This window comes from Nipponia nippon, unplaced genomic scaffold (assembly GCF_047370975.1).
Source record: "Nipponia nippon isolate SJK-2023a ecotype South Korea unplaced genomic scaffold, ASM4737097v1 scaffold_47, whole genome shotgun sequence".
Classification (NCBI taxonomy): Eukaryota; Metazoa; Chordata; class Aves; order Pelecaniformes; family Threskiornithidae; genus Nipponia; species Nipponia nippon.
In genome coordinates this window covers 329,372-353,681 of record NW_028262366.1, presented here as the reverse complement: position 1 = coordinate 353,681, position 24,310 = coordinate 329,372, and the positions used below count along the sequence as shown (strand labels likewise).

The following is a 24,310-nucleotide window of genomic DNA, read 5'->3' as shown; positions in this document are numbered from 1 at the left end:
GCGGAGATAAAGCCCTCCCCGTCGGGGACGCTGGGTTTTTACCTCTCCCTTAAGGTTCCCGATCTGCATCCGGCTGGAGGAAAGCTCCAACCCCAGATCTTCCGCGAACCTCCGGGTTGTGGGATGACCCAACAGTGGACACGAGGTGGCCACGAGCTCGAGAGAGCGCTTTTATTGATTTTTTTTTTTATTATTATTTTGTACACAAAATTTAGGGATTCTCGCTACCGTGTCCTCATCTGGTCCCGATGGTGACTTGCCACACCCGGACGAGGTTATCCGTGTAGCCGGCAAACAGGGTCTGCGGAGAGAAACGGAGCCGGGTCATGGGATGGGTTGGATGGCCGGCAAGGTGGGACCTCGGGACGTGAGGACGAGGGATTGCGGTCCTCAGAGGGCAAATCCCGAAGCAGAGAGGGCCACCATCAGCCCCAGAGGTTGGGGAGATAAAGGAGAAGAGCTCAAAGGCTGAGAAGGGGCCCGGGGAAGGAAGGGACCCAGGGAAGCCCCTGCCCTCACTGGCAGGGATGGCTCCAGGAGCGTCCTCGCGGTCCCTGCGCTCCAAGAGCGGCAGGAGGGACCCCAAAATCCTCGCTCCCCAGGGCTGGGGTGGCGGGGCAGGGAGAAGGGGATGGTTTTTACCTGCCCGTCCGCGGACCAGGCCAGGGAAGTGCACTGGGGTGGTTCGGCTTTGCTGCTGGTGCTGATCACCTCCTGCTTCAGCTCATCCACGATGATTTTGCCTTCCAGGTCCTGCGGGAGAAAGAAGAACGTGAAGGAACGAGGGGTCCTGCAGGGAGACTCCCACAGCCGAATCCAACCCATGTCCGGAACGCCCCGAGGGTCGCTCAGAAACAGCCTCTGGATTTCCGCACGGATGCAGTCAGATGGCAATCAAGTGTTTCATCACGGCGCGGCGGCCCCGCGGCCGCCGCAACCCTCCTCGGCCGGGGGACGAGGCCGCGGGCGCCGCTGCGCGGCCCGCCCTGGTGGGGACAATCCTCCACGAGAGCTGCTCCTCCTCCGAGATCCGTGATCCAAAGTGAGGATCTCCACCACGAAGGTGACCCCAAACCCGGCACAACCCCAAAGCTGAAGGAAGCTGAGTCTTCTGGAGGAACCCTGCCCAGATGGGGCCAGAGAGGGGACGAGGACCGAGCGGCGACATACCCAGATCTTGATGCTGGGTCCGGTGGCAGCACAGAGCCAGTAGCGGTTGGGGCTGAAGCACAGGGCGTTGATGATGTCTCCTCCGTCCAAGGTGTAGAGGTGTTTGCCTTCGTTCAGGTCCCACAGCATGGCCTGGCCGTCCTGCGGGGCAGAAGGAGGGGTCAGAGCGAGCCCCGACACTCGTCACCTGCCCCCGGGGAGGCCTTTTTCTGCCCCCGGGGAGGCCTTTTTCCGCCCCAACCGCGGTTAAGCCGGAGCACTTTGCCTCAAGCCAGCGTGGATACAGAAAAGAGAAAGGACGCAGCAAGAAAATGCAAAAGAAAAAAGAAAAAAAAACCCACATCGAGGACTGAAATAGAAGAGCTAAAGAAGGTTCCCGGAGCTGGGTGAGCATCTTTCTCGTGGTCTTCTCTCCTCGCTTGACATCTGCTACTAGGACCATGAGGTCAGGCCAGAATTTTGGGCTGTTATCACCCCGCTCGAGCCGTGACCAAGGCGTGGAAGCCCATCCTCAGGGTGGGAGACGCAGAAATGAGCCCCAACTGCTGGTAGGACGCCAAGATCTCATCTCAGGGCCTCGGCCTTCCCCCCGTGACACGTACCTTGCCACCGGAGGCACAGAGGGAGCCGTCGGGGGAGACGGTCACCGTGTTCAGGTAGCCCGTGTGCCCGATGTGGTTAGTCTTCAGCTTGCAGTTAGCCAAATTCCAAACCTGGGTGGGGAAAAACACGGGGGTCAGAAGAAAAGGGGGTTAAACTCTGCTACTGCACCCCAATTCTGGGGATACGGGGGGGGAAAAGACCCTCCCCCGAGCGCTCTGGCTGCTCCACTCCTCCCCTACCGTTGCAGATCAGCTGGGGGAAGCTGATCCCACCTCACCTTCACCAGCTTGTCCCAGCCGCAGGAGACGATGATGGGGTTGCTGCTGTTCGGGGAGAAACGCACGCACGACACCCACTCTGAGTGGCTCTCGTCCTGGGGAAGAGGAACGACGCCGGGTTCACGGCGAGGAAACGCGGCCGGGTCTTCCCCGCCCCGTCCACGGGGCGCTGCAAGATCAGACCTGCCGCATCCCGTCGTTCCGCAGCTTTCCCAGGTCTCCCCCTCATCCCCCATCCCTCATCATTGCAGGACTTGTCCTCAGACCCCCCCCCCAGGGAGAGGTCAGCAGGAAACATTCCACTTCTAATCATTAGGACAGGGCTGGGAGACCTGGATTCCCCATCAAAAGCGGTGGGAGCGGACCTAAAACCAAGTCCACGGAGGTGGTTTCTCACGGAGGCGCGATCTGGAAGCTCGCACCTCCCCCAGCTCACCTGCACCGTGTACTTGCAGACGCCCAAGGTGTTCCAGAGCTTGATGGTCTTGTCCCTGGAGCCCGAAACGATCTGGCGGTTGTCGGAGGAGAAGGCCACGCTCAGGACGTCCTTGGTGTGGCCCACGAAGCGACGGGTGGTGGTGCCGCTGCGGGAAGACGGAGACGAGAGGACATCTCTCAGACAAATTCCGCCAAAGAGGGGGAAAAATTCAAATATTTGAAGGAAAAAGAAACGCGGAGTGGTCTACGAAAGGGTAAGGAGCGATGGTTCCCTTTTTCCTTCAAAAGAAGAAATCTGGAGAAGGATTGGGGGAATCGGGATGAGTTTGGCCCGCGTGCATGCCTGGCTCTGCAAATCTCAACCCTCTTCTCCTGGTTGTACCAATTCAGCCCAAAACGACCCCAAAAGAAGAGCCGTGAGCCCCCCCGCTGCTTTCTCCCATGCTTCTCTCCCATCATAATTGCAGGACGTGTCCTCAGATCCCAGAGGATCAGCAGACTTCGCGTCAGGTCTAATCATCAGGAGCGGGAGCCGAGGAAGAGCAGCCCAACGCCCCAATTCCCGCCTCCGTTCCAAACCGTGGCACCGGCCACAGAATAAATCCCCCCCCCCCCGCTGGGATTTATCTTCCAACCCAAGAGCAAATCACCCCGTTTTCAAGCTGCGTTGATGACCTCATCCCCTCTCCCAGTGCCCAAACGAAGCAGAGACGCCCGCTACACCCCCCCCACCCAAAACACCCTCGTCCCCGCCGCTCACGTGGTGAGGTCCCAGAGCCGCAGGGTGCCGTCCCAGGAGCCCGAGAGAGCAAACTGCCCGTCGGAGGAGATGACCACGTCGCTGACAAAGTGCGAGTGACCGCGCAGAGCTCGCTGCGGGATCCCGTAGTTGGTCTCGTCACGGGTCAGCTTCCACATGATGATGGTTTTGTCTGCAGGGGAGGCAGAGAGAGGTAAGGTGGGTGTCACCTCGGGGACCACAGCCCCCTGCCCGTCCTTCTCCTCACCCATGGCAATGGGGAACTGCCAAAGAAAATGGGGTGACCAAGTCTCCGCTCCTTTGCCCCCTCCTGCCTATTGCAAAGACCCCCTGCCTCCTCTCCCCTCCTCCTCCTCAGCACCCCTGCCCTGCCACCCCCCAGCCCCATCCCTAGGCCGGGCTGCCCTCATGGGGGGGTCCAGCCTGTGCCCCCCATCCCTGGGCCCACGGTCTCCCCGCTTGGCTGACAGCCTCCCCTCACCCCTCGCAGGCTCACGGTATCCCTGGCACCCCCAAATCGTGATCTCTCTCCCCTCCCGAGCCCCACAGCCTCCCCTTGCCCCCTCTCTCCCTGATGGTCTCCCTGGGTGCCCTAAATCATGGTCTCCCCTTGCTCCTTTCTCCTCCAAAGCCCCACAGAAGCCCCACAGCCTTCCCTGCCCCTCTCCCGTCCGCGTTCACGGCCTCCCCTTGCCCCCTCTCCCCCCGATGGTCTCCCCCCTTCGATCTATGGTCTCTCCCCGCTCCTCTCCTCAACCAAGCCAATGGTCTCCCCCTGCCCCGGGCCGATGGTCTACTCCTGACCCCCCCCTCCCCTCCCGATGGTCTCCCCCCGCTCCGCCCCGGTCGGGGTGCGGCCCTCACCGCGCGAGGCGGAAAGAATCATGTCCGGGAATTGCGGCGTGGTGGCGATCTGCGTCACCCAGCCGTTGTGGCCCTTCAGGGTGCCCCGCAGGGTCATCTGCTCCGTCATGGCGGCGGCGGGACGGGAGGATGGCGGCGGATTCAGCGGAGGCCACGGCCCGGTCCCCTCCGGCCGCCCACAGCAGCCGCCAGCGCGGGGAGAGAAAGAGAGCGAGGCGGCTTCCGGCGGAAGCGGAAATAACGCGGGAGCCGTACGGCAGCATGGCGGCGCGCAGGGATACGGGGCAACATGGCGGCGCGCACGGCACTGTACGGAAAGAGGTGTAGGGGTGAGTGCTGGTAATGGGGGGACATAGGGAGGGTCCTGGGGGGCTGGGTGTGGGGGACAGGGAGGGCTTGGGGGGCTGGAGGTGGGGTCGGGGGCTTGAGGGGGTCAGGGCGGGACTTGGGGGGCTGGCGGTGGGGTAGGGGGGCTGTGGGGGACAGGGCCTCGGGGGGCTGGCAGTGGAGCAGAGGGTTAAGGGAATAAAGCAATTTTAAGTTCCTGCGTGTTTGAAAATCCAGGCGCATGAGAAAATCGCCTAGAAAATAGACACAACTCGACAGGCACGATCAGACCTCGGGGAAATAATTTGGCTAGGCAGCCCCGGAGATGAAAAGCCCTCCGCCGCCGATTTTCACAGCCCTTGGAGCCCGGCATCTTAACTTCCAGCCCAGGCATTCCGAACCGGTGCCGTTCAGAGTCCTCAACGGCCAAAGGCTGAGGCTTCTCACGCCGAAGAAACCTCTCCCGCTGCGTTGCACGGGTTGCCTTTGGAGGATTTGCTTATCAACGCCGACGAGCAATTTCGGAGCCCGTCGCGGGGCGCGACTGGTGAGCAATTTTTCCAAAATATCTTGCAAGCGCTGCCGACCGTCCTTGTGTCACGCTGCAAGGTTCCTCTCTTGGCAGAGCCCCCGGGAGCACGCCGCTTATTTGGTCTTCTCCAAATGCCAGACCTCCGCTGCCAAAAAGAACTGGCATCTCCTTCGCCGTGATCCCCTTTTCCCTTGCTCAGGTTTCCCCCGAGACAAGCGCCCTCTGTTTCTTTAGCGCATGGCAATGTTTTTTCCTCTTGCAAATCCAGAGGATTTAGTCGCCGGAGTTGGGTGCCAGGTCGCGGTCTCTCGTCCTCAGCTTTAACCTTAACCCTCGCCCTCTCCCATGCTCAGCATCGCCTGCCCTTTTCACGGCTCGAAACCAGGGCTGCCCCTGTAGTGATGCCCCTTTTTTTCCAGGGAAGAACTCTCCTGTAATTCCCTTTTTAGCATCATCGCAAACCCCTTCTCCGTCAGCCCGTGGCCTTTGCTGGGGTTTGGAGATCGAGGAGGCCCCTCTGAATTTCACAGTGTTCTTCGTGTGTCCTTAACTCCTTAATTTTCAGGCTTTGGAAAGGAAGCTGCCAGCTCGTGTGTCTCACGGACAGAGCTCCCGGCAAAGGTACCACATCCCAGTCCTTAGGGTTCAAGAACTGGCATCTACTTCTCCGAGCCTCCGAGTGAGGTTTTCTGGTTTCAGCCCATTTTCTCAGCGTTTCTGGGGTGGGAAATACCACTTGGCAGAAGCCCAGCCCAGACTGCTCCTTCCTAGTTAAACATCTGCCCCAGTCTGGGTCGTAACAGCCTGGAAATGTCTCGTTTGTCTTCGTTAACCACGTTGAGAGTTTAGGCAACTGACTCAGAGACATCTGAGACAGATCAGGTGAACGGCACCGTCAAAATCTATTTTCTTTCTGTTGACTATTTAAAAAAATGCCAGGTGACTAGTTCAGGGCGAGATCGACAATTTTAGATGTCTTTCACTAACTTCACACTGCTATAAGCCAGAGTTAACTGGTGAAAATGAGTCTTCTAGCGCTATAGCTATGGGATTGGTCTGCATTTGAATGCTTATTTGTCTGGTTGAAGGAAAACTTGCTGTAGAGCTTTGTTTAAAAAAAAAAAAAAAAAGTCCCCTTCAGCAAAAGAAAACAAATTTCATTTTCAAATCTGCATCTCGTCGCTACGGGGGAAGTGGGAGAGCTGTGTGTCTTTGAAGCAAGCTGAGATATATGGGGAGAGACTAAGCTGGATGCATTTCATAAGCTGGCTTTTTTTTTATTTTATTTTAAAATAAGGCGAAGTGATGAGAAATCTTGGCCACAGGAGGAGACTCGCTCTCGCTTCGTCCTGGTGAGCAGCAGCAACAGAAAGGAAGGAGAAAAGCACAAGCTTATTTCGCATCTCTCTTTATTTTAGGGCAATGCAAACCAGAAATCGATGCCGTCCCTCCTTGGAGAGGGAAGATTTCTGCACAAACAGGAGCTCCTCGGGATCGCCACGCATCCGAAATGCTCGGTGCTATCCACACCGCTATCTATAGACGCTGAGCTCACAGACCCAGCTACCGTGTCCCCCAACCAACCCGTGGGAGATGCCGGCACCTCCGGAGGGCGGCCCGATGTCACCAGGTCAGACCTCTGTTTCTATTCCTCCTCTGGAGGACCCTGTTCCTGCGATGACTATATAGGGATCCTCCAGCCCTCCCTCCACCTCGGTATTTAAACCGGCTAAAATTAGGCGGTGAAAGGTCCCCTCCCCGCTGCCAGCACAGCTGTCGTGCCCGTGACGGCTCTTCCAGCCCGGTGCGGACACACGCAGTCTCCGGCGAGTCTGGGTACCTGTTTCCCAGGGCACTGCAGACCCAGGACCTGCCAAAACCTCCAGGACGGACAACCCCCACGTACGCAACCATCGCCGCCCGCGTGCCCCGGGAGCAAAACGGCCCCAGTTAAGCCAACTTCAGCATTACGGAAAATCAACTGCAGGTCTTGGTAAGTTTGTTTTGTTTTTTTTTTTTTTCTTTCCACAAGTGCCGGAGAGGCAGGGAAAGCGTAATTTGTGGGTATCCTATTCCCGGATGCCGGTCTGGCTGTGCAGGTTCTTTCCTGAAAGGCTGGGACGTGCGTTTAGAAAGCAGAAGAAACACGATACGTTCGTGATAGCTGGGAGAAACCTAGAACAAAATGATCTTTTATTCCTATATATGAATCTGATGATACTGAATAAATAATTTATTGAAATAATTTATGAGACGTAGAGGGGAAATTAAGCTCATGCTACTTCAGACAACTAAAATCAGATGTTTAAGTCTGGGTTATTTGCCCTGGACCCCTTCTGTGATCAGCGGGGCGACTGATGTCGATGGAGGTGCATCACACCTATAGCAGCTCCCTCTTTCCTACCATTCGCCCAGCTGTAGACCAGAAACCATCTCAAATAACAAAGTCTGGGAAACTGGGAAAAATGGGGGAAAAGGCCTGGTTTTCCCTGGACGTGATGTTTTAACCACGTTCCCTCTCGTCCCACCAGGTTGACAAAACTCTCGGAGGTGGTTCCGCTTCAGAAGCGAAGGTGATGACGGAGTCAGGTACGTGAAAACATATTGATTAACAAAGCCTGTGCCAAGTCCCGGCTCCGTTGGCACCCAAAACCCCGCTTTGCCGTGCCCGAGGGTGTTCAGTCCTTGCTCTACTTGCTTTTGGGCTGCTTTTTTGATGCTTCCTGAAGCCAGCTTTTCTAGTTCGATGCTCTTCTTGGCTGTCAATAAGTAATAAAAAATATTAATGTTTAACTCCAGAGGGGTGCAGCTAGGTTGCTAGGTGAGCCACTCCAGTTGTACCCAGTGCGAAAAACATTTACCTATTTCCCCCCCCCCCCCTCTTTATTTCTTCTTTTTAAGGGAAAAGGAATGCGGATCTCGGTAAGTGATTTTTCTTTCTTCCATCAAAACAAGTCTCACTGATAGACATCTCCTCTGGCCTTTCTTGGCTGGGTGTGTGGCTTAGTTATACTAGCGTGTGTTCTAGGCCACATTAGATAAACTCATAACCAGCGTAATTTTGGGAAGATTATGGTCAATAAGGGGAAAAAAAAAGTCAGTACATAATAATTTTTTAAGACAAGTCCTATAGAGCAAACCAAAGAAACACAGAAGGCCCCACTGGGGGCTAAATTCTCTCTCTGTTTCTTTTTTAGAAGAACGGGATGCAAAAATCAGTAAGTCTCTTTTTTTCCCTGTTTTTTTTTTTTTTTCCCCCTCCCCCAATGGTAAAACCTTGGTGCTAAAGGCTTGACCTAATATTACTTTATTTTAAGGGAAGTTAACCGAAGAATTTGGTAAGTCGCTTACCTTCCTTACGCGTGCCTGAGTTTGGACACGCGTTTCTGCAGCTGTAGCATTAGCAGTGACCACCGACGTCTCTCTCTTTCTCTTTATTTCATTTAGAAGAAAGCGACACGGAGCTCGGTGAGTGTGGTTTTGGGGTGGTTTGGGTTTTTTTTTTTTTTTGCTGCCACTGAAAATGGAAAGAGTCAAGACACACAACTTAAGGGGAAGGGACCCGAACCACCAGCGCGGTACAAGCTATCCCTGTTATGCTAGGCATCTCGCTTGGGAGGAGACGCGCTGTCTCCCTGCAATCCAGCGGCATTCCCTAATCTCTTCTTCGGGCTCTTGCTCGCTCGTCGAAGCATGTCAGAGGCGGAGAGCTCTTAGGACTAACCCGCGTTTATTTCTCTCTTATTTTTAGAGGAATGTGACACAGAAAATGGTAAGTGTCCTTCTTCGATTTAAAAGCTCTTCTAAATAATAGTGCCCCTCGACACCAAACAGCCTCAATCACGCAGCGTTGGAATAAAATATTTTTTACAATACGTATCTTTACAATACATACCCTTTTTTTTTTTTTTTAAATAAATACTTTTCCCTGTATTTAGGAATTTTTCCTGCGACGCTCGGCGAGTCGCATTCCTTCTGCAAAGGCTTTGGGCAGGGCTGCTGATAGCAAGCTGCAGTTTGTGCATATTTTTCCATTTCAGCTTCAAAAAGTGCAGAAGTGGAAAGGTCTTAAAAAATAAAACTAAGTGGAAACGCCTGTAATAAATAGAATAAGTCCGGATAGAACAGAGATTATTTTGTGCCTCTAATATTAAGAACAAAATAAATGTGTGGAAGCGGTGGAAAATAACTTAAAGCCATTTCCCTTCTCTTTCTCTTTTTTTGGGGGGGACAAAATGCAGAAATAGGTAAGTGTCACTTTCTTACCTTTGTCAAATCGATTCTGGTAAGGGAGTTTCTTGCTTATCGAACCCTGGAGGAACAGCCAGGGTGACACATGGTCCCGTCCGCGCTGGGGTCTGCCCTCGACCCTGCGTGGTTATTTAAATGCCAAGTCTGTAAACGGCAGGCTCAAGGTCAGCCAGAGAACAGATTTAAGCAGTCCTTTAACGTGCATCCTGATGGATTTCTCTGTTTTAAGGTGAACTCACGGCAGAGATCGGTAAGTCATGTCTTTGCGTCCCGTCCGATATATTTCCGTAGAGCTTTGAGTCATGTTTTAGCTGATTTGACTGGGGTTTATTCCCTTTCTCTTGCCTATTTTTAAAAAAGCAGGAGGTATATTCATTTTTAACAAGAACTAATATTAAAAAAGAAAAAAAAAAAAAAAACCCAAACAAAAACCAGAGAAGAGGGGGCTCGCAGGTTGCTCCCGCGAGGAAGGCAATCCTAAAGAGAATAAAGGGAATTTCTGAGCCAAAGCCAATACGAGCGTAGTTGGTGCGAAGCCCCGCAGACGCAGGAGGGAGCCTTGGGGGATGTGGGGCCCTTGAGACCCCGCACGTGCAAAGTGCAAGACTTAACCCCTCTCAACAGAGACTTAAATCTTGCAAAAACTCCTTTTCCAGTTCTGACTGTCCCGTCTTTCGTGGCAGATGTTGCAAAGGGGGGAGACGGGCCGAGTGTTGGGCGCAGAATAGCTTTGTTTTCCAAGCAAAGGAAGGACCGAGCAGGGTTCGTGCATCCCTGGAGGTCCTTGAGAAAACCAGTATTTATTTTTCTCTTTTTTCTTCTTTTTTTTTTCAGACAGTCTGACTGCAGAGCTTGGTAAGTGGTTCCCTTCCTTTTTGTCTTTATTGCGCTGTGGGTTTTTAGGGAGAAAGACGGGGTTATTCCCCCCACGCATACATAACCCTGCGTATGTCCAATCTGGCCTAGAAATAAAGTCAATTAATTAAAAAAAAAAGCGTGATTTCAAATGATAATGACAAATAAAATCAAAATTTGGAGGCGGAGGATGATGTGAAGTTCACAAGTGTGATGGAGAGCCGGTGAGCACTTACTGACCATCGATATTTCCTCTTTATTTTCTCTTGTAGAGGAACGTGATAGAAAAATCAGTAAGCGTCGCTTTTCTCTTCTGGTAGAAGTAAAAGCCCCAGGTGACGCCGGATCGCCCCGGGGGCCCCTGTGTGTTTCGGGTCCGGTTATTAAATTATTTTTTGAATATATGGGAGGTTTTGAGTTTGCACCAAGCTGCGGAATTTGGGCTTTCTGGCTACGTGCCGCCTCTCTAATCTCTCTCGCGTATAAAGGCAGCCCCGTTTCCCTTATTTCCATCGGTGCCGAAATGCAGGGACCGATTCTTTACCCATAATATAAAGCTGTTGCCAGCAACCCCTTCCCTGTTCTTAATTACCAGCTCGCTGGTCTCCTTAGCGTCAACACGGCGCAGCTATGTTATAACTTGACCCTGGGGAAAGCCGAAGGCAGCGCGAGCCACGGTATCGGTGTTCGTGGAGAAATAAAGGTCGATTTAAAGCTAATATTCATTTATTTCCTTTGGTTTAAGGCAAGCTTACGTCAGACCTGGGTAAGAAGTTTTATTTCCTTAAAATTAAAATTATCCTTAATTCTGCCAAAGTGCTGGGTATAAAAAAATTTTTAAAAATAGAAGATTTTGTGGTTTCATCTGCCTTAGGACTGGGTGGCTTATAGGGGGATTTCTTCCTCGACAAGCCTTATTTTTTAAATATTATAGGGGAAAGAGTCTGTGGCATAAAATGTCCGTCGGGTGTGAGTTTTATGGTGTGAAGGCGGCGCCGCGGGAGGAGGCGCTTTGCATTTCTCTGTATTTATTCACCGTTTCTTGGTTTTTTAGGTGAGCGCGACGCAAAGATCAGTAAGTGCGATTCCTCCGCGGATGGGTGCCGTGGCGCAGACACGCCTGCTGTTTTATCTTCGAAAATGGGGGCGGAGAGGGGGTTTCTTGCTGCAAACCTCAGGATTTCTTTTTGTAGATTGAGTACCATTCATAACAGCTTAATTTCAAAGTATAATTATCAGTATAAAGGCAATATTGGGGGGGGGAAAAGCAATATTCGTGATCTAAGAGCTCTAGGGATGCTATAGACCCAATACACAGAAAAGAAGGAAATATTTAATAATCACTTTCCTGCTTTTTTTTTTCCCTCCCCTCCTTTTCTTTCCAGAGGAACGTGATAGAAAAATTAGTAAGTGTCATTCTTCATTGTGCTTTTGACGTAAAAACCCCTCGTTTTGGGGGAGGGGAGCCGCTCTGATGCCCTGTCCTTGCAAAGTGGCAAATAAGAACATTTCCTTTTTGCCCCCCAAGTTTCAGCCCGGGCTTCTGCATTTCCCACAGAGAAAAACCACCCGAATAAACACAAGTATTTTTTCTCTTTGCAGCCAAGCTCTCAGCAGAAATACGTAAGTCCTTTTCTTTTTGAAACAAAAATTTTAGGTTTAGCAACCTCTTTTCTAAGGTCAATTTTTGTCGCTTTACTTGAACTAATACCTATTTTTTCTTATTTCAAAGGTAGACTCACTGCGCTGCTTGGTAAGTCTAATTTTTGTACAGAACCTCCTGTGAGGATTGTTTTAATTACAATCTTTGCGTGGTTTATGCAGTTAGTTGGAGGTCCTTGCTCCAAGCTCCTGGTCCTCACCAGGGCTCGTGCCAAGGTGAGACCACGTTGCTCGGGGCCAACCTCAGCTGGACATCTTGTTTCTCCCCAGAGTCGGGCGTTTCCCTTATTCCTTACAAAAACATGAACTCAAAGTGGAGATTTTTGGGGGGTTCTTTAATAAAATGTAACTAGAAAAATGAGCAAAATCAGCTTTGCAGCAGAAAGTCTTTGAGCTTTGGCTTCAGGACCTGTTGTCCTGGGGGAAGAGGGCAGCGCCGTGTAAAAAAAAAGACCAAAAAATGCTGGATTTTATTCTTTTTCTTTCTTTTTCATTCAGGAGACCGAGACTCAAGGCTTCGTAAGTGCTGTTCTCCTCCTGACACATAAAATCTTGGTCTAAAGGTGGATCTTCCTCCCTGGGCTGGTGTGTTTCCAGAAGGCGCGCTCCTCCCGGGCACCGGTTTTCTCAGTTTTCCTGCATTTCTGAATTCAACCCCTTACGTCGCTCCTAAATGGATGTATTACCAGAGCCACTGGTTTTCCTCACTAGTATATCCACTAGTATATCCACTAGTATATCCACTAGTATATCCACTAGTATATCCTTTATTTTATTTATTTTATTCACGCTATACATTTTTATTACCCATTTTATACTATTATACATTATATTATTTTCTAAAACACCGCGTAAGCTTAAACCAGAGAATTATTTACGCTGTGTCCAGAGAGCAGAGAGAAACATCTGTTTAAAATAAACTTATCTTTCTCTCCCTTTAGGGAAACTCACCGCAGAACTTTGTAAGTAATTTTCTTTCCGGTATTACGGGGGGAAAGGGGAAAGGGCAGCCAGAGGCACTGAAAGCTCATCGCTATATATTTTTCTTTATTTCTCTTTTTTTTTTTAAGCAAAGTGTGATGCGACGATTAGTAAGTGACATTTCCTCCTCGTACGCCTCGGGATGGTTTGGTTGGTGTTTCAGCGTTGAAGGGATGCTGGAATTTCTTAATTAAACTAAATTTTGGGTCGTGAGAAGAAATGATCCTGTGGTTTTCAAGCCGGGGGGAGCCCGAAGCCCAAGTTCAAGGGGAAAAAGGAAAATATGAGGGGGGGAAGCTGCCGTGGGAAGAGCAGAGGTGGGCTGGAGAGGTGAAGGTTTGACTCGTGTTGTGGAATTTGGGAAACCTAACGGGAGCTAACGTTGTTTTCTGTTTGAAGGAATATTTACGGTGGAGCTTGGTAAGTCCATTTCCTTCCTTTTGCGTTTTTGATTAAATTTTAAAAATTATTAAATTGCAAAAAAAAAAAAAAAAAAAATTAAATTACCGAACAGTTATTACATTGCAAACAAATCCTTAAATTGCATTTAGAAAAGTGCAATTCTAAAACCAAACCCCAAACTCCTTTCTGCCTGTTTCATCTCCCTGCTGAAAAACAGCACCTTAAAGGCAGTGACAGAGAAATGTAAAACCCCCAGATAATCAGAAACAGGGGCAACAGGGCTAGAACAGAAACAGTCTTGTATTCCAAATTATGCGAACAGAGATAAAGATGTAACGTGGGAAAGGCAGAAACCGTGAGAAATAACACACGATTGGTTTTTTCCCCTTATTTTTAGGAGAGCGGCACACAAAAATAGGTAGGTTTTGTGTTCCTCTGCCCGGCAAGTCTCTGGATGAATTTCGCGGGGGGAAATCTTGTGTCTTTCCAGGAAAATAAAAAAGCCTTGCCTTAAAACTAACTTTTCTTTTCCCCCCTCTTTTTTCAGGTGAACTTACTGCAGACGTCGGTAAGTCATTTTCCCGTTAATCTTGAGTTAGGTGGAAATGATACATGAAGACAGGCACGGAGCGACGTCATAATCATTTATTTCTGTTTATTTTCAGGGGAGTGCACTCGAAAACTTCGTAAGTGCCTTTTTTTTTTTTAATTGTGAGCATTAACCCTACGAATTTTGTCATCTGTTATGTCATCGAGAAAAGCCGAATGTCATGAAATTCCCGTTTTGTTTTTTTTCTCTGTTTTAAGGGAAACACGCGGCAGAACTTGGTAAGAAATTTCCCTGCTTTGCTCAAAATGGATTTTTTTTTTTTTTTCCCCGTTATCTCTGCATAGCTGAAGTTTTTAAGGGGGTAATTTCTATTTTAATCAAGTTTAGCAGTATGTATGCAAAAGCTAAGATAAATATATATTATTATGTGGTAGATTATATGGTAGCTTATATATATATATATATAAAATATAATAAATATTCCACAAAATATAATTTCCAAGCAACATTATAAAAAATGTAATTATATTTTATAAATTTTATAAACATTATAAAAACCAGCTCCAGAATAAAGCCTGAGCAGAGCTTGACTTCAACGCTTGTAGAACGCAACGGCGCACTAATTTATTTTCATTTCTTTATCATTTTTAGAGGAACGGGACGTGAAAATCAGTGAGTATCACCCCGCTTTGCGAGCCACGTGGCCGGGCTCGATGTTATCCCGGCAGCTCGTTTGCTATTTTCATGGATGAGCTCATAGGCAACACGAGCTTGTAACTGCCCGGGAGGAAGGCAATAAATATAAAATATCGGCTGCAGAAAGCAACAACCAAATCTGCAGAGCAGCAAAACCCAACTCGCGACCGATATTTGCGTGTTTTGCCAGCTATGGCATTCTCTTTCCTCCCATAAAAACCCACTTATTGCGTCATATTGGGATTTGCGGCGTTGCTTGAGCCTGTTTTTCCACCTGCAGATATTCATTTAGCCGAGGCTAGATGCATTTTTAAGCATGTAAAAAGAATAAAATCATTTAAAGACCCAAAAAGCTGCGCTGATAACGTAGGGACGTGATGTGAAGACAAAAGCGGTGGTTCCTTGTTATTTATTCCCATTTTTTTTTTCTTTTAGGGGAAAATGAGGCGGAGATAAGTAAGTGTCGTTTTCCATACTCCATGGTTTGAGGGGGTCTCTCGCTTAACCCAAGTGTGAACGAGCAGTCGGTTTAAATCCAATATACAGAATAGAAAAGGGATTTTTTTTCTGCAGAAATTCCCTTCGAAAGCCATACACGGGAATGAGAAAAACAAGAATTTGCAGCTGGAATGGTCCAGGCTGTTTCACTTCCTTGCTAAAGAGTAAAAGTGAACAGAAAGAGGGGGGAAAAGTAAAAATTACGTGTTTTCCTGTGACTCTGCTGTGAAATGGGGTTGGGGCTGCACAGGGGACCCCAAATTCTGCCGCTGTCAAATTGGCTTTGGGCTCAGTGAGGGAACAACCCCAGCAGGTCACCAGCCTTTGTCATCTGTATTATGTATTAATTATATTTGTTTTGTATAGTATTTTTATATATAATATATATAAAACAATATATAATATATATTTGTATAGTATATTTTAAATAGATATCACTTGTATATTATAAACATTTTATATATATTTGCGTATTATAAACATATAATTCTAACGATAATTTGTATATTGCAAATATATAACTGTAAATTGTATAATATATATAATTCTGGTGTTAAAAAGCTCTGCTTCGAACTAATAAGTCCGTCTTTGCTTTCAGGGCGCCTGACCGAGCTGCTCGGTAAGTGCGTTCCCTTGCCCCCCCCCCCCCCCCCCAAACTTTTTGTTTTACAATTTGTAAAACAAATTTACAATTTGTAAATTTGTAAGTGCGTTTCCTTGCCCCCCGGTCAGTAAATTCCGCGTCCAGCAAGAGCAGAAGCTGCCGCCGGGGATTCGGGGGTGCCGATGACTTTTGCATCCCCTTTTTGCAGCTGTAACTTATCGAGGTGTAACCTGGAAAAAATAACAGCTAGGAAATGCAGGAGTGCTGGGGTCCAGGCTTTGGGAGAGGTGCTTTAGCGAAACCCCGCCGAAAAAATGGTAATAATTGGTAATAATTTCTGTTCTGTTTGCAGAGGAACGAGATTCGGAAGTTCGTAAGTCTGTTTGCGCGTCTCGGAGAAGTGAATCCTCAGTGGGAAGCGGGATCCCCTAAATGAGTTGTGCTGGTGCTCACTTTCACCAAAGAAGTATGTTCGATTTAGTTATTAATTCAAAAATATGTATATATTTGGAGAAAATACTCCATGAAACACATCCGGTGGTAGAGGAAAACGCCCTGGAGATCTGATTCTCTGTCCTAAATTACTGCAAGAGTTTCTATTCATTTTTTTTATTTGCAAGATTTTTATCGCCAAGATTTTTTTCTTGCCCTTCCATGGAGCGATACGCACAAAAAAATACGGGAGTCTCCCCCGACAAGTGTCCTTGATGCAGAAATAAAAAGAGAAATATCCGTAGTTGCGTGTGCGTAAGCGGTGCTTTTTCGCTAAGCGGGGTGACTTTCTTCTGCAGAGCTCGTGGTGTAGTCAGAATCTAAAACTGGAGAAGAACGGGGTTTCATTCATTTCGATTCCTTTTTTTGTTTTATTTTTAGGAAAACAGGATGCTGTCATTAGTAAGTGTCATTCTTATTTTCTGAGAAACGCAGTCCCTTGGGGGTCACAAGCAGGATGATGTTGCTGCTACTGTTTTGGCTTAGTATTTGGGGCAAAATACCGTAAATTAATTCAATTAAGTAAAAAAAAAAAAATTAAGAGGCATGAGAGTATCTGCCCGCGTTAGAGGATTTGGTTACCTTGAGTTGCCCCCGTCAAGACCCTCTCGCATCCGTGGGAAGGAAATGCACTGATGAGAACAAATTCTGTTTTCCCTTTTTTAAGGAAAGTTGACGGAAGAGCTTGGTAAGGCATTTCTATTCCTTTCGCAAAGCTGATCGGGGATTTTTTTTTTTTGGTGGTTTTTTGTTTTTCCTCATAATTTGGGTTGGTTGGTTGTATGTAGTCTTTGAGATAACTGTAGAAGCGGATGGATAAAGGGCTCGTGCGGGTGACTTAAAAATAAAATACTAACAGAATAATAACACACAGAAAAATATAGCGATGGAATAGGAACGAGCTTGTATCCTGATAGGAAAACCTGGGGTACAAAAGGAAAACCCGTGTTTCACCTTTTCTTTTTCTCTTTTTTTTTTAGAGGAATTAAAGGATCGGAAAGCTGGTAAGTAAGGTATTTTCCTTCTCCTCTAAAAAATTTAGGAAGTTCAAGGGAGTTTGTAATTATATAATATTTTATTCATATTTATTTGTGTGTGTGTGTGTATATATATATATATATATAAAAAATTCCTGTGTATGTGTGTATATACAAACAAACATATATACACACACACATATATTCTATGTTAGATTCCAGACTAAAAATGTAATTTATTTATGGGACTGAAGCAAAAACGACAGGAGTCCATAATTTTTTTTTAAAATGCCTTCGAAGCGGTAGGACGCAAAACGCTCGGACGGAGGGCGTATCTAGGGCTGGTGATGCCAAATTCGTTCTTCTCATTCCTTTTGCAGATGAATCTTCTGAGGAGCCGGGTAAAGCATTTTGTTTTCCTTTAAATTTGACGAAAAAGGGATGGGTCCAGTTTTGTGATACAAATCTTGTTGCGTGCATGTTAGGTTGATGTGGCTGGATTTTTTTTTTTCTTTAAAAAAAAAAAAGAATATGGTGTTTAATATAAGTTGCAAACTCATTTCCAATCGTAGTAACGAATGCAAATAATATCTGGGAGAGGGATGCTGCTAAAATGGTAGAGCATAATGAGAATTCTGATTTTTTTCCTCTCTTCCCCCCCGTTGTTTGGTTTTGGTTTGTTTTTTTTTTTTCCTTTCCTCCCAGAGGAGAGTGACCTAGAAAGGGGTAAGCATCATTTGCCTTCCTGCCAAGGCAGAAAATCCTTTTGATTTGAAGGAATCCTCCTTAAGCACGCGATGAAAACTTCCTATTTTTCCTCTTTTAAGATGAACTCACTGAAGACCTGGGTAAGTCGTTTCCTTCCTTTGCCAACAGCAAATACCCAACATTTCTTTTCAAATTCTCGTTGAACTGGAGTTTGGTCGGAAGCTTTGTGGTCTGTTGTCACAACACGTGAACGAAGCAAGCGTCAGCAAAGTTCGATACTGCAAAATTATAAAAGAAACTGCATTTTACATCATCAGCAGAAGCAGCTTTTTACATTTCTCCACCATTTAACTGCAGAAGTGGGAGGAAATTTGGGTCTTCTAATAGTGAAGGAGATCGATAATAGTAGAGAAGGAGAAAATATCTGGGGAATAAACAGATCCTAATGGAAATCCATTTTTTTTTTCTCTCTCTTAAGATGAAGCCACTGAAGAACTTGGTATGTGATTATTTGGGTTTTTTCTTTTCAACCTTTAACAAAAGCTTTTCTAAAGCTTTCTGAGTTTTCTTTGTTGCCCGGATATTAACTTTTAACATAACAAGAAACGGAGGCTCAGAGAGAGGGAAATGAGAGCCAGCAGAAAATGAAAGTTCAAATAATAAACGACTCATAAGAAGGTGGTGTTTGGGGACAATTCCTGTCTCTGATATAACATCAACCGATGCTTTTAAAGGATTTTAATCTTGGCTTTCTTCCTTGTTTTTAGGGGAACGTGATAAAAAAATAGGTGAGTTTTGTTCTCATTTCCCGGTCCTTTGGGGCGTATCTGGGGGCTCCGGGTGGGTTCGGAGTGGAGGGATGCTGGCTGGCTTATCCCGATCCCCAGAACAGCCGAGGGAGCTGCTTTTCCACCCCGAAATACCCAATTCCCATACGGTTGTTGGAATATTGGGAGAGTTCGTGAGATTTCTGTTGGAATCTCGTATTCTTTTGAGCAAAGAAATTCTAATTATTTCATTTCTTTCTTTCCTTTAAGAGGAAATCACTGAAGAGCTTGGTAAGTCATTTCGCTTTCCTTTCTCCCTTATTTTTTTCCCTCCCTTGTATTTTTTTTCCTCTCCTGTATTTTTTTTTTCCCCCTCCCTGTTACTTTTTTACATTGCTTTGAGTTTTGTGAGGTTTTTTTAATCTCGGTTTAGAAAAAAAAAAAAAAAAATCATGGTTAAAGTAAAAATAATAACCAACAGTACAGCGTTGCGGGGAAATTGTCAAGTTGCGATTTGCAGGTGATGCAAAACCACAAAAAATTATGGGCGACACTTTTAAGATTTTTTTTTTTCCCTTTTTTTTTTTTTTTTTCCCTTTTCAGCGGAACAGACTGCGCGGATCGGTAAGCGCTGTTCTCTCTGCGAGCCTTCTGCCTTTAATAGGACGGGAAAGTGCATGGGGGTGCAAATATTGCTCTGAAATTGAGGTTTTTTTCCTTTAATATGAGATAAAAGAACTGTCCAAAAACTTCACATCCTTGGACGCTACTTGTTTGCTTCTCTCCGTTCTCCCTGGGCGGCCCAAATGCCCTTCTGTGTTACATTTTGGCTAACCAGGAGTTATTTTGGGTTGGTTTTCTGTTGCCGAGGGCTCTCTTCAGCTCAGCGATGCTTAATTCTACTGAGAGCAATTAAAATTAAAAATCCGTAAGCGCGTTCTTGAGGAGAAACGTAGAATCCCCCAGTGAACCATTCAGTCCGTATCTGTAGGGAAAAAATATTCATAATTAAAACCCGTTTTCCTTTCGCTCTTCCTAGGTGAACTCACTGCAGAGCTGGGTAAGTCCTTTTGAAAAAAATCAAATTTCTGCGAATATCGTGTTTATATTTGGTTTGGGCTTTGATAGGAGCAAGTCATGACCTTTGCTTTAAGATTAGGCAAGTCAATTAGGGGATGGGTTAATCTATATAAAATTAGAGGTAAAATGCAAATTACAATTATAATTCTCTATGCGGAATGGAAGAAGATCAGATTTATCTCCAGGTGATGAACACACACAGCGAAGGGGAGAGTACTTAGGAATAACTTTTTTTTTTTTCCCTTTTCCTTTCTATTTTTCCTTATTTAGGAGAACGCGATGCCAAAATTGGTACGTGTCCATCTCCTTCCCAAATCCCGTGGAACTCGGTGCATGGAATCATGACTTTTATTTTAATTATAACAATGATGATAATGAAAACCAGTATTTTTTTTTTTTCTCTCTCAAGATGAACTGTCTGCAGAAATCGGTGAGTGTCTTTCTCTGCCTTCCAACAAAATAAATATATGCAGTTTATGGTCTGTATTTTAGTCTTATTTTTTATATGAAGGGAAAAAATAGATTATAACAACTTTGATTTCTTTTCTTGTTTTCCTTTATTTAGAAAAACGTGATAGAAAAATTGGTGAGTATCAGACTTCTTCCCGAGAAACGAACTTTGGGTGTTCGCAAGAGCCGTAGGATCGCCTCGGTGTGAATCGTAACGGAAATCTTTTCTTTTTTTCTCTCTTTTCAGATGAACTCACTGCAGAGCTTGGTAAGTCACTCTGATTGCGGGAAAGAAAGATACACAAGTCTACGTTTGTCTCCTATATATATATTTTTTTATTATTATTTTTTATGCCTTTTTCTGAGCTACTTTGGGGAATTTTATGGAAGCCTGGGCTAATGGGGTAAAGTAGAAAGATGCAGCATTATAATTATAGTTATATATGTAATTATTTTATATACAACTACATAGATACTACTATATATACAATTATTTTATATACAACTACAATTGTAATACGTGCAATCTACAATAATTATATAAAATATATATTATAATTATATAAAATATATATTATAATTATATAAAATATATATTATATAGAAAGACTGTGTAATTACACAATTGTATATAGCAATATATTATTAATACAGTCATAAAAATGCAAGCAATAATAATCACTAGGCGCAGAAATGTATTTTTGCTTTGGGAGCCAAGAAAGTCTTAGAAAGTCATAACTCAAAAAGGAAGAAAAATGTGCAATAACCATTTCTATCGCTTCTCTTTTCAGAGGAATACAAGGCAAAAATGCGTGAGCGTCCTTCTCCTCGCCTTCTGGGGCAGTACAAGATGTGTGAGGTTTTGGGGGCATTTTGGAAGGGGCGAGCTGGCGGATTTTTGTCTTTGTCGCCTCCGGGGACTTCAGCATCGCAGATATCGCCCACAAAAAGTGAAAATATTGGTCAGGACTTTCCAGAGCACCCACGCACCTTCCTCCCCCTGCAGACTATACAAGCAATGCCCTCTAATTGTGGCAGAAATTCCTGGTATGGCCTAGTACAGCTTTTTTTTTCTGGGCGGCGACTTCTGCCTGTTAGTTTAAAGCATCTGTATTTTTTTCTGAGGTTTAATCTAAATGGCAAGTCTTGTTACAGACACAAGTCTCTATAAGGCCTTATTTCACAACAGTTTAAGGGGAAAAAAAAAAAAAAGCACTGTTTCGGGGGAAGGAAGGACATAAAAATCGGCATGAATTGGAGGCATCTTTTGGAATAAAAAAACTCATTAAAACTATTTTTTTTTTTTTCTTTTAAGGAAAATGCATTGAACAGCACAGTAAGTGCATTTTTCTCCCTTTTACAAATACCCCTTTGGCTTTTGGCTTTAAGTTTACATCACCATTAATAATTTATTTTTTTATTGTGCATTTTTAGGGAAAGAGGAAGAAAAAATGGGTAAGTAATTTAGAGAAAGATGAAGGAAAAAAAAAAAAAGGGTGAGTAATGTGGTCCACTCGTTTGCTGGATGGTGTCACGTATATGTGTAGGGAACGTTGTATCGAGCCTTGGACTACAGAAAGACAAAACACCCTGTTAGATTTGCAAGAAGACGCCAGCCCCTGGGCGAAAGGCAGGTTAAATAAGTTTAATTCTCTTTCTCGCCCTCTTTTTCCTCTTCCGCAGCAAACGTGACGCTGGACCCGGAGACAGCCCACCCGCGCCTCATCCTCTCCAAGGATCAGAAGAGCGTGAGATGGGAATACATGCTGCAGGAGTCTCCCGACAGCCCCGAGCGGTTTGACGCCGATCCTTGCGTGCTGGGTTGCGAAGCCTTCACCTCCGGGAGACACTACTGGGTGGTGGATCTAGAAGAGGGACAGTACTGCGCCGTTGGGGTCAGCAAGGAGTCTCTGCAGAGGAAGGGACCCATCAGCTTTAATCCCGAGGAAGGGATCTGGGCGGTGCAGCAGTGGGGATTTAAGAACCGTGCCCTCACCTCCCCTCCAACCCTCCTTAACCTGCCGCGGGTCCCCAAAAAGATCCGGATCTCTCTAGACTACGAATGGGGAGAGGTGGCGTTTTTTGACGTCGAGAACAAAATGCCGATCTTCACTTTTCCTCCGGCTTCCTTCGCCGGGGAGCGGATCCGGCCATGGTTCTGGGTGGAGCTGGGCTCGCTCTCCCTGGTCCGATGACCCTTGCGTTCCTCCTTGGCGCGGAGAGCTCAGCGCCGGCGGTGAGCGGGTGGCTTGAGGGGCAGGAGGAGTGGTGGAAGCACCTTGCTCCATCCAGACACCAACAGCCAGGTGGTTAAGAGCAGCAGGATAGAGACCAGGATAGAAATGCTCTCGGGAAGAGCAGCGTCAAACCTCGTTTTCCCCCCTTCCCAGTCGAGTGCTCCAGCCGTCATCGTGCAAAGGAAAGGCAGCCCATCCTGCATGTCCTCAACATAAGGTGGCAGAAGGTCTGCCCAGCCTCAGCCCTTGGCCCGATGTCTCATACTTGCGGTTCCAGCGTACAGGAACATCAAGTGACCTACAGAGAGCTGTAGGCTCTTCCTTTGGTTGATGGAAAGAGGTGGGCACCAGGGTAAGTCATGTTCACGCTGCCCCCATCACCCGAGCGGGTGTCCAGGCTCCCACCAGCATTTTCTTCTCATCAGTTGGTGGTTGACGTGTCGGTTTCAACCATTTGAGCCACTTTTATAGTAGGCAGAGGGAAGTAAGCACTTCTGGTGGGCAACTCCTCTCGTGCAGACATAGGCATCGAAATAGGACAGGCAAATCGTGCTTTCTGTGTGCCTATCTCTCTTCATCAACTGTTGAAGGACTCTCTTCATCAACTGTTGCTGAAGGAGTCTACACTTGGAAGAGATTAAACAACTCTCCTTCACCCAACCTGCATACAAATTCAGGCCCTTTGCCCTTGGTCAGAGAAAGGACGTGGCAAACCCTCCGTGACTGCTCAGAGCTCCAAGGTGCCTGGTCGATGCTGTTAGCTTTCTGCACCAACATCTCCACCGGTTTCCTCCCCAAATGCTTCAGCCACTGCGCTGCTGGTCAAGGCGTTGCTCCTGTAATCCTTTATACCAGAGACGGACGCAGTCGTGTCCTCCAGCAGGACTAAATTTGACTCAAATCTGGCCTGGGCAGATGATCTTACTCCAGCTGGGTTAGTCAAAGTCCCTGAGTTAAGCTCAGCCTTTGGGTGATGAGATAAGCCTGGATTCAAGACTAAGCTGGCATGATGCCCTCAGGTGAAAATCGGGGTGCCAAACATCCAGACCATATGGATTAAAGGTTCGAAGAGGCTCACACCGGCATGGAGCTCCACATCATGTTGCCATAAAGCTTCCAGTGAGGTACTGGGAGCTCTAAAATGGAAGGGGTCAAGCCAGTGCTTGAGATCAGCATGGGGCAAGCCATGCTGGAAGGTGGGTGACTAGGGACATCACTGAAGCTACTAGAGGGGGGTGGACACCATGGTCTTCACCTTTCGTGACATCTCACTGCACTTTAATAGCGCCAATGAATTCCTCTTTAATCCCTGCTTGCTCTTAGCCACCTGTAAAGCCTTAAATCTTGCCTTTTGCCCCACCGTGGGGTGGCCAACGGGTAGTTCCCATCTGACAATAAATCACTTGAGACTCTCCAGAGCATTTGATTTCTTTTTCCAGCTGGTTCAACGCGGAGCCCTCCTGGTCCTTTTGGACGATGCCTGCAGCCCTTGTGATGTCTCCTTGCAGCATCTTGCCCTGCTTACCCTCCTAGAAATGGGGGACATCTTGAGGTGGATCCCATCAGGGTGGGATGCTCTCATCTGCCACCCATGAGCAACAGCCAGAGCATCTCAAGGTCTCAGCCCTGCGGTTTGGGGTTTTTCTTCCTGCAGTTCATCGGGCCAAAAACCTTCATTATTGCCCTTGCAACCCACGTTTTTGGTGGCCCTGGTGTAGGGTAGGCAGGAGAAGACCCAAGCGGGGAGGAGAGGGACAGATCATTCGTGTCTGAGGGCTTCGAGGTGATCATATATTAGCTAAGAAAGCACGCTTGCTGTAGCAGCACAGAATGCTGGCAGCAGGCAGAAATTGGGAGAGGAAATATAAAATAATATAATAATATATAATTGTTTTTTAAAAATCCTCTTTTCTAAGTAACTATCCACATGGGAAACACTACAGAGGAGGAACTTGCCCTTCCTCGATGCTGGAAATCACCACCACCGCCTTTGAAGCACCCGTTTATAAAGCTGGTTTTGCTATAATTAAAATTGCAATCAGGAAGGCGTCCCTGTGCTGCTTGTAACCCATGGAAGAGGCCGGACGCAACATGAAAAAGCTGCCCAGCTCTTTATTTAAAGCAGTCG

General features: G+C 46.9%; 2 protein-coding genes across 25 annotated transcripts; one reads left to right on the top strand and one right to left on the bottom strand.

Annotated features, from left to right (window-relative positions):
- Nucleotides 1–146: 146 nt before the first annotated feature.
- RACK1 (receptor for activated C kinase 1) lies at nucleotides 147–4,336 on the bottom strand. Its single transcript, XM_087730085.1, has 8 exons — nucleotides 4,114–4,336; nucleotides 3,250–3,421; nucleotides 2,488–2,635; nucleotides 2,051–2,146; nucleotides 1,773–1,883; nucleotides 1,171–1,311; nucleotides 643–753; nucleotides 147–301 (listed from the first exon to the last, which is right to left on the bottom strand). The coding sequence occupies exons 1-8, from the start codon at nucleotides 4,220–4,222 to the stop codon at nucleotides 236–238; spliced, it is 954 nt and encodes a 317-aa protein (XP_087586211.1). The 5' UTR covers nucleotides 4,223–4,336; the 3' UTR covers nucleotides 147–235.
- LOC148052488 (uncharacterized) lies at nucleotides 4,305–23,600 on the top strand. 24 transcript variants are annotated; one of them, XM_087729926.1, is made up of 48 exons: nucleotides 4,305–4,442; nucleotides 4,678–4,987; nucleotides 6,391–6,602; nucleotides 6,773–6,965; nucleotides 7,504–7,561; nucleotides 7,874–7,894; nucleotides 8,170–8,190; nucleotides 8,290–8,310; nucleotides 8,420–8,440; nucleotides 8,724–8,744; nucleotides 9,453–9,473; nucleotides 10,058–10,078; nucleotides 10,351–10,452; nucleotides 11,133–11,153; nucleotides 11,464–11,484; nucleotides 11,681–11,701; nucleotides 11,811–11,831; nucleotides 12,239–12,259; nucleotides 12,682–12,702; nucleotides 12,811–12,831; nucleotides 13,121–13,141; nucleotides 13,521–13,541; nucleotides 13,671–13,691; nucleotides 13,789–13,809; nucleotides 13,931–13,951; nucleotides 14,325–14,345; nucleotides 14,805–14,825; nucleotides 15,466–15,486; nucleotides 15,824–15,844; nucleotides 16,345–16,365; nucleotides 16,631–16,651; nucleotides 16,944–16,967; nucleotides 17,321–17,341; nucleotides 17,646–17,666; nucleotides 17,768–17,788; nucleotides 18,127–18,147; nucleotides 18,416–18,436; nucleotides 18,686–18,706; nucleotides 19,019–19,039; nucleotides 19,455–19,475; nucleotides 19,766–19,786; nucleotides 19,905–19,925; nucleotides 20,061–20,081; nucleotides 20,193–20,213; nucleotides 20,737–20,757; nucleotides 21,261–21,281; nucleotides 21,380–21,400; nucleotides 21,629–22,143. In XM_087729926.1, exons 5-48 carry the CDS (start codon nucleotides 7,549–7,551, stop codon nucleotides 22,138–22,140), a joined length of 1,491 nt encoding a protein of 496 aa, XP_087586052.1. In that variant the 5' UTR covers nucleotides 4,305–4,442; nucleotides 4,678–4,987; nucleotides 6,391–6,602; nucleotides 6,773–6,965; nucleotides 7,504–7,548; the 3' UTR covers nucleotides 22,141–22,143. The 24 variants fall into 24 exon arrangements, with proteins under 24 accessions (XP_087586052.1, XP_087586051.1, XP_087586050.1 ...); XM_087729925.1 differs by having other exon boundaries at nucleotides 6,746–6,965; XM_087729924.1 differs by having other exon boundaries at nucleotides 6,741–6,965.
- Nucleotides 23,601–24,310: the final 710 nt, after the last annotated feature.

Coding starts and splice junctions, on each gene's coding strand:
- RACK1 (XM_087730085.1), bottom strand. CDS start 4,222: ATGACGGAGCAGATGACCCTGCGGGGCACCCTGAAGGGCCACAACGGC. Junction 1,884..2,050: donor GCTGGGACAAGCTGGTGAAG/GTGAGGTGGGAT, acceptor TTCCCCACCCAG/GTTTGGAATTTGGCTAACTG. Junction 754..1,170: donor GACCCAGCATCAAGATCTGG/GTATGTCGCCGC, acceptor TTTCTCCCGCAG/GACCTGGAAGGCAAAATCAT.
- LOC148052488 (XM_087729922.1), top strand. Junction 8,191..8,289: donor AGAACGGGATGCAAAAATCA/GTAAGTCTCTTT, acceptor CTTTATTTTAAG/GGAAGTTAACCGAAGAATTT. Junction 13,692..13,788: donor TGAACTTACTGCAGACGTCG/GTAAGTCATTTT, acceptor GTTTATTTTCAG/GGGAGTGCACTCGAAAACTT.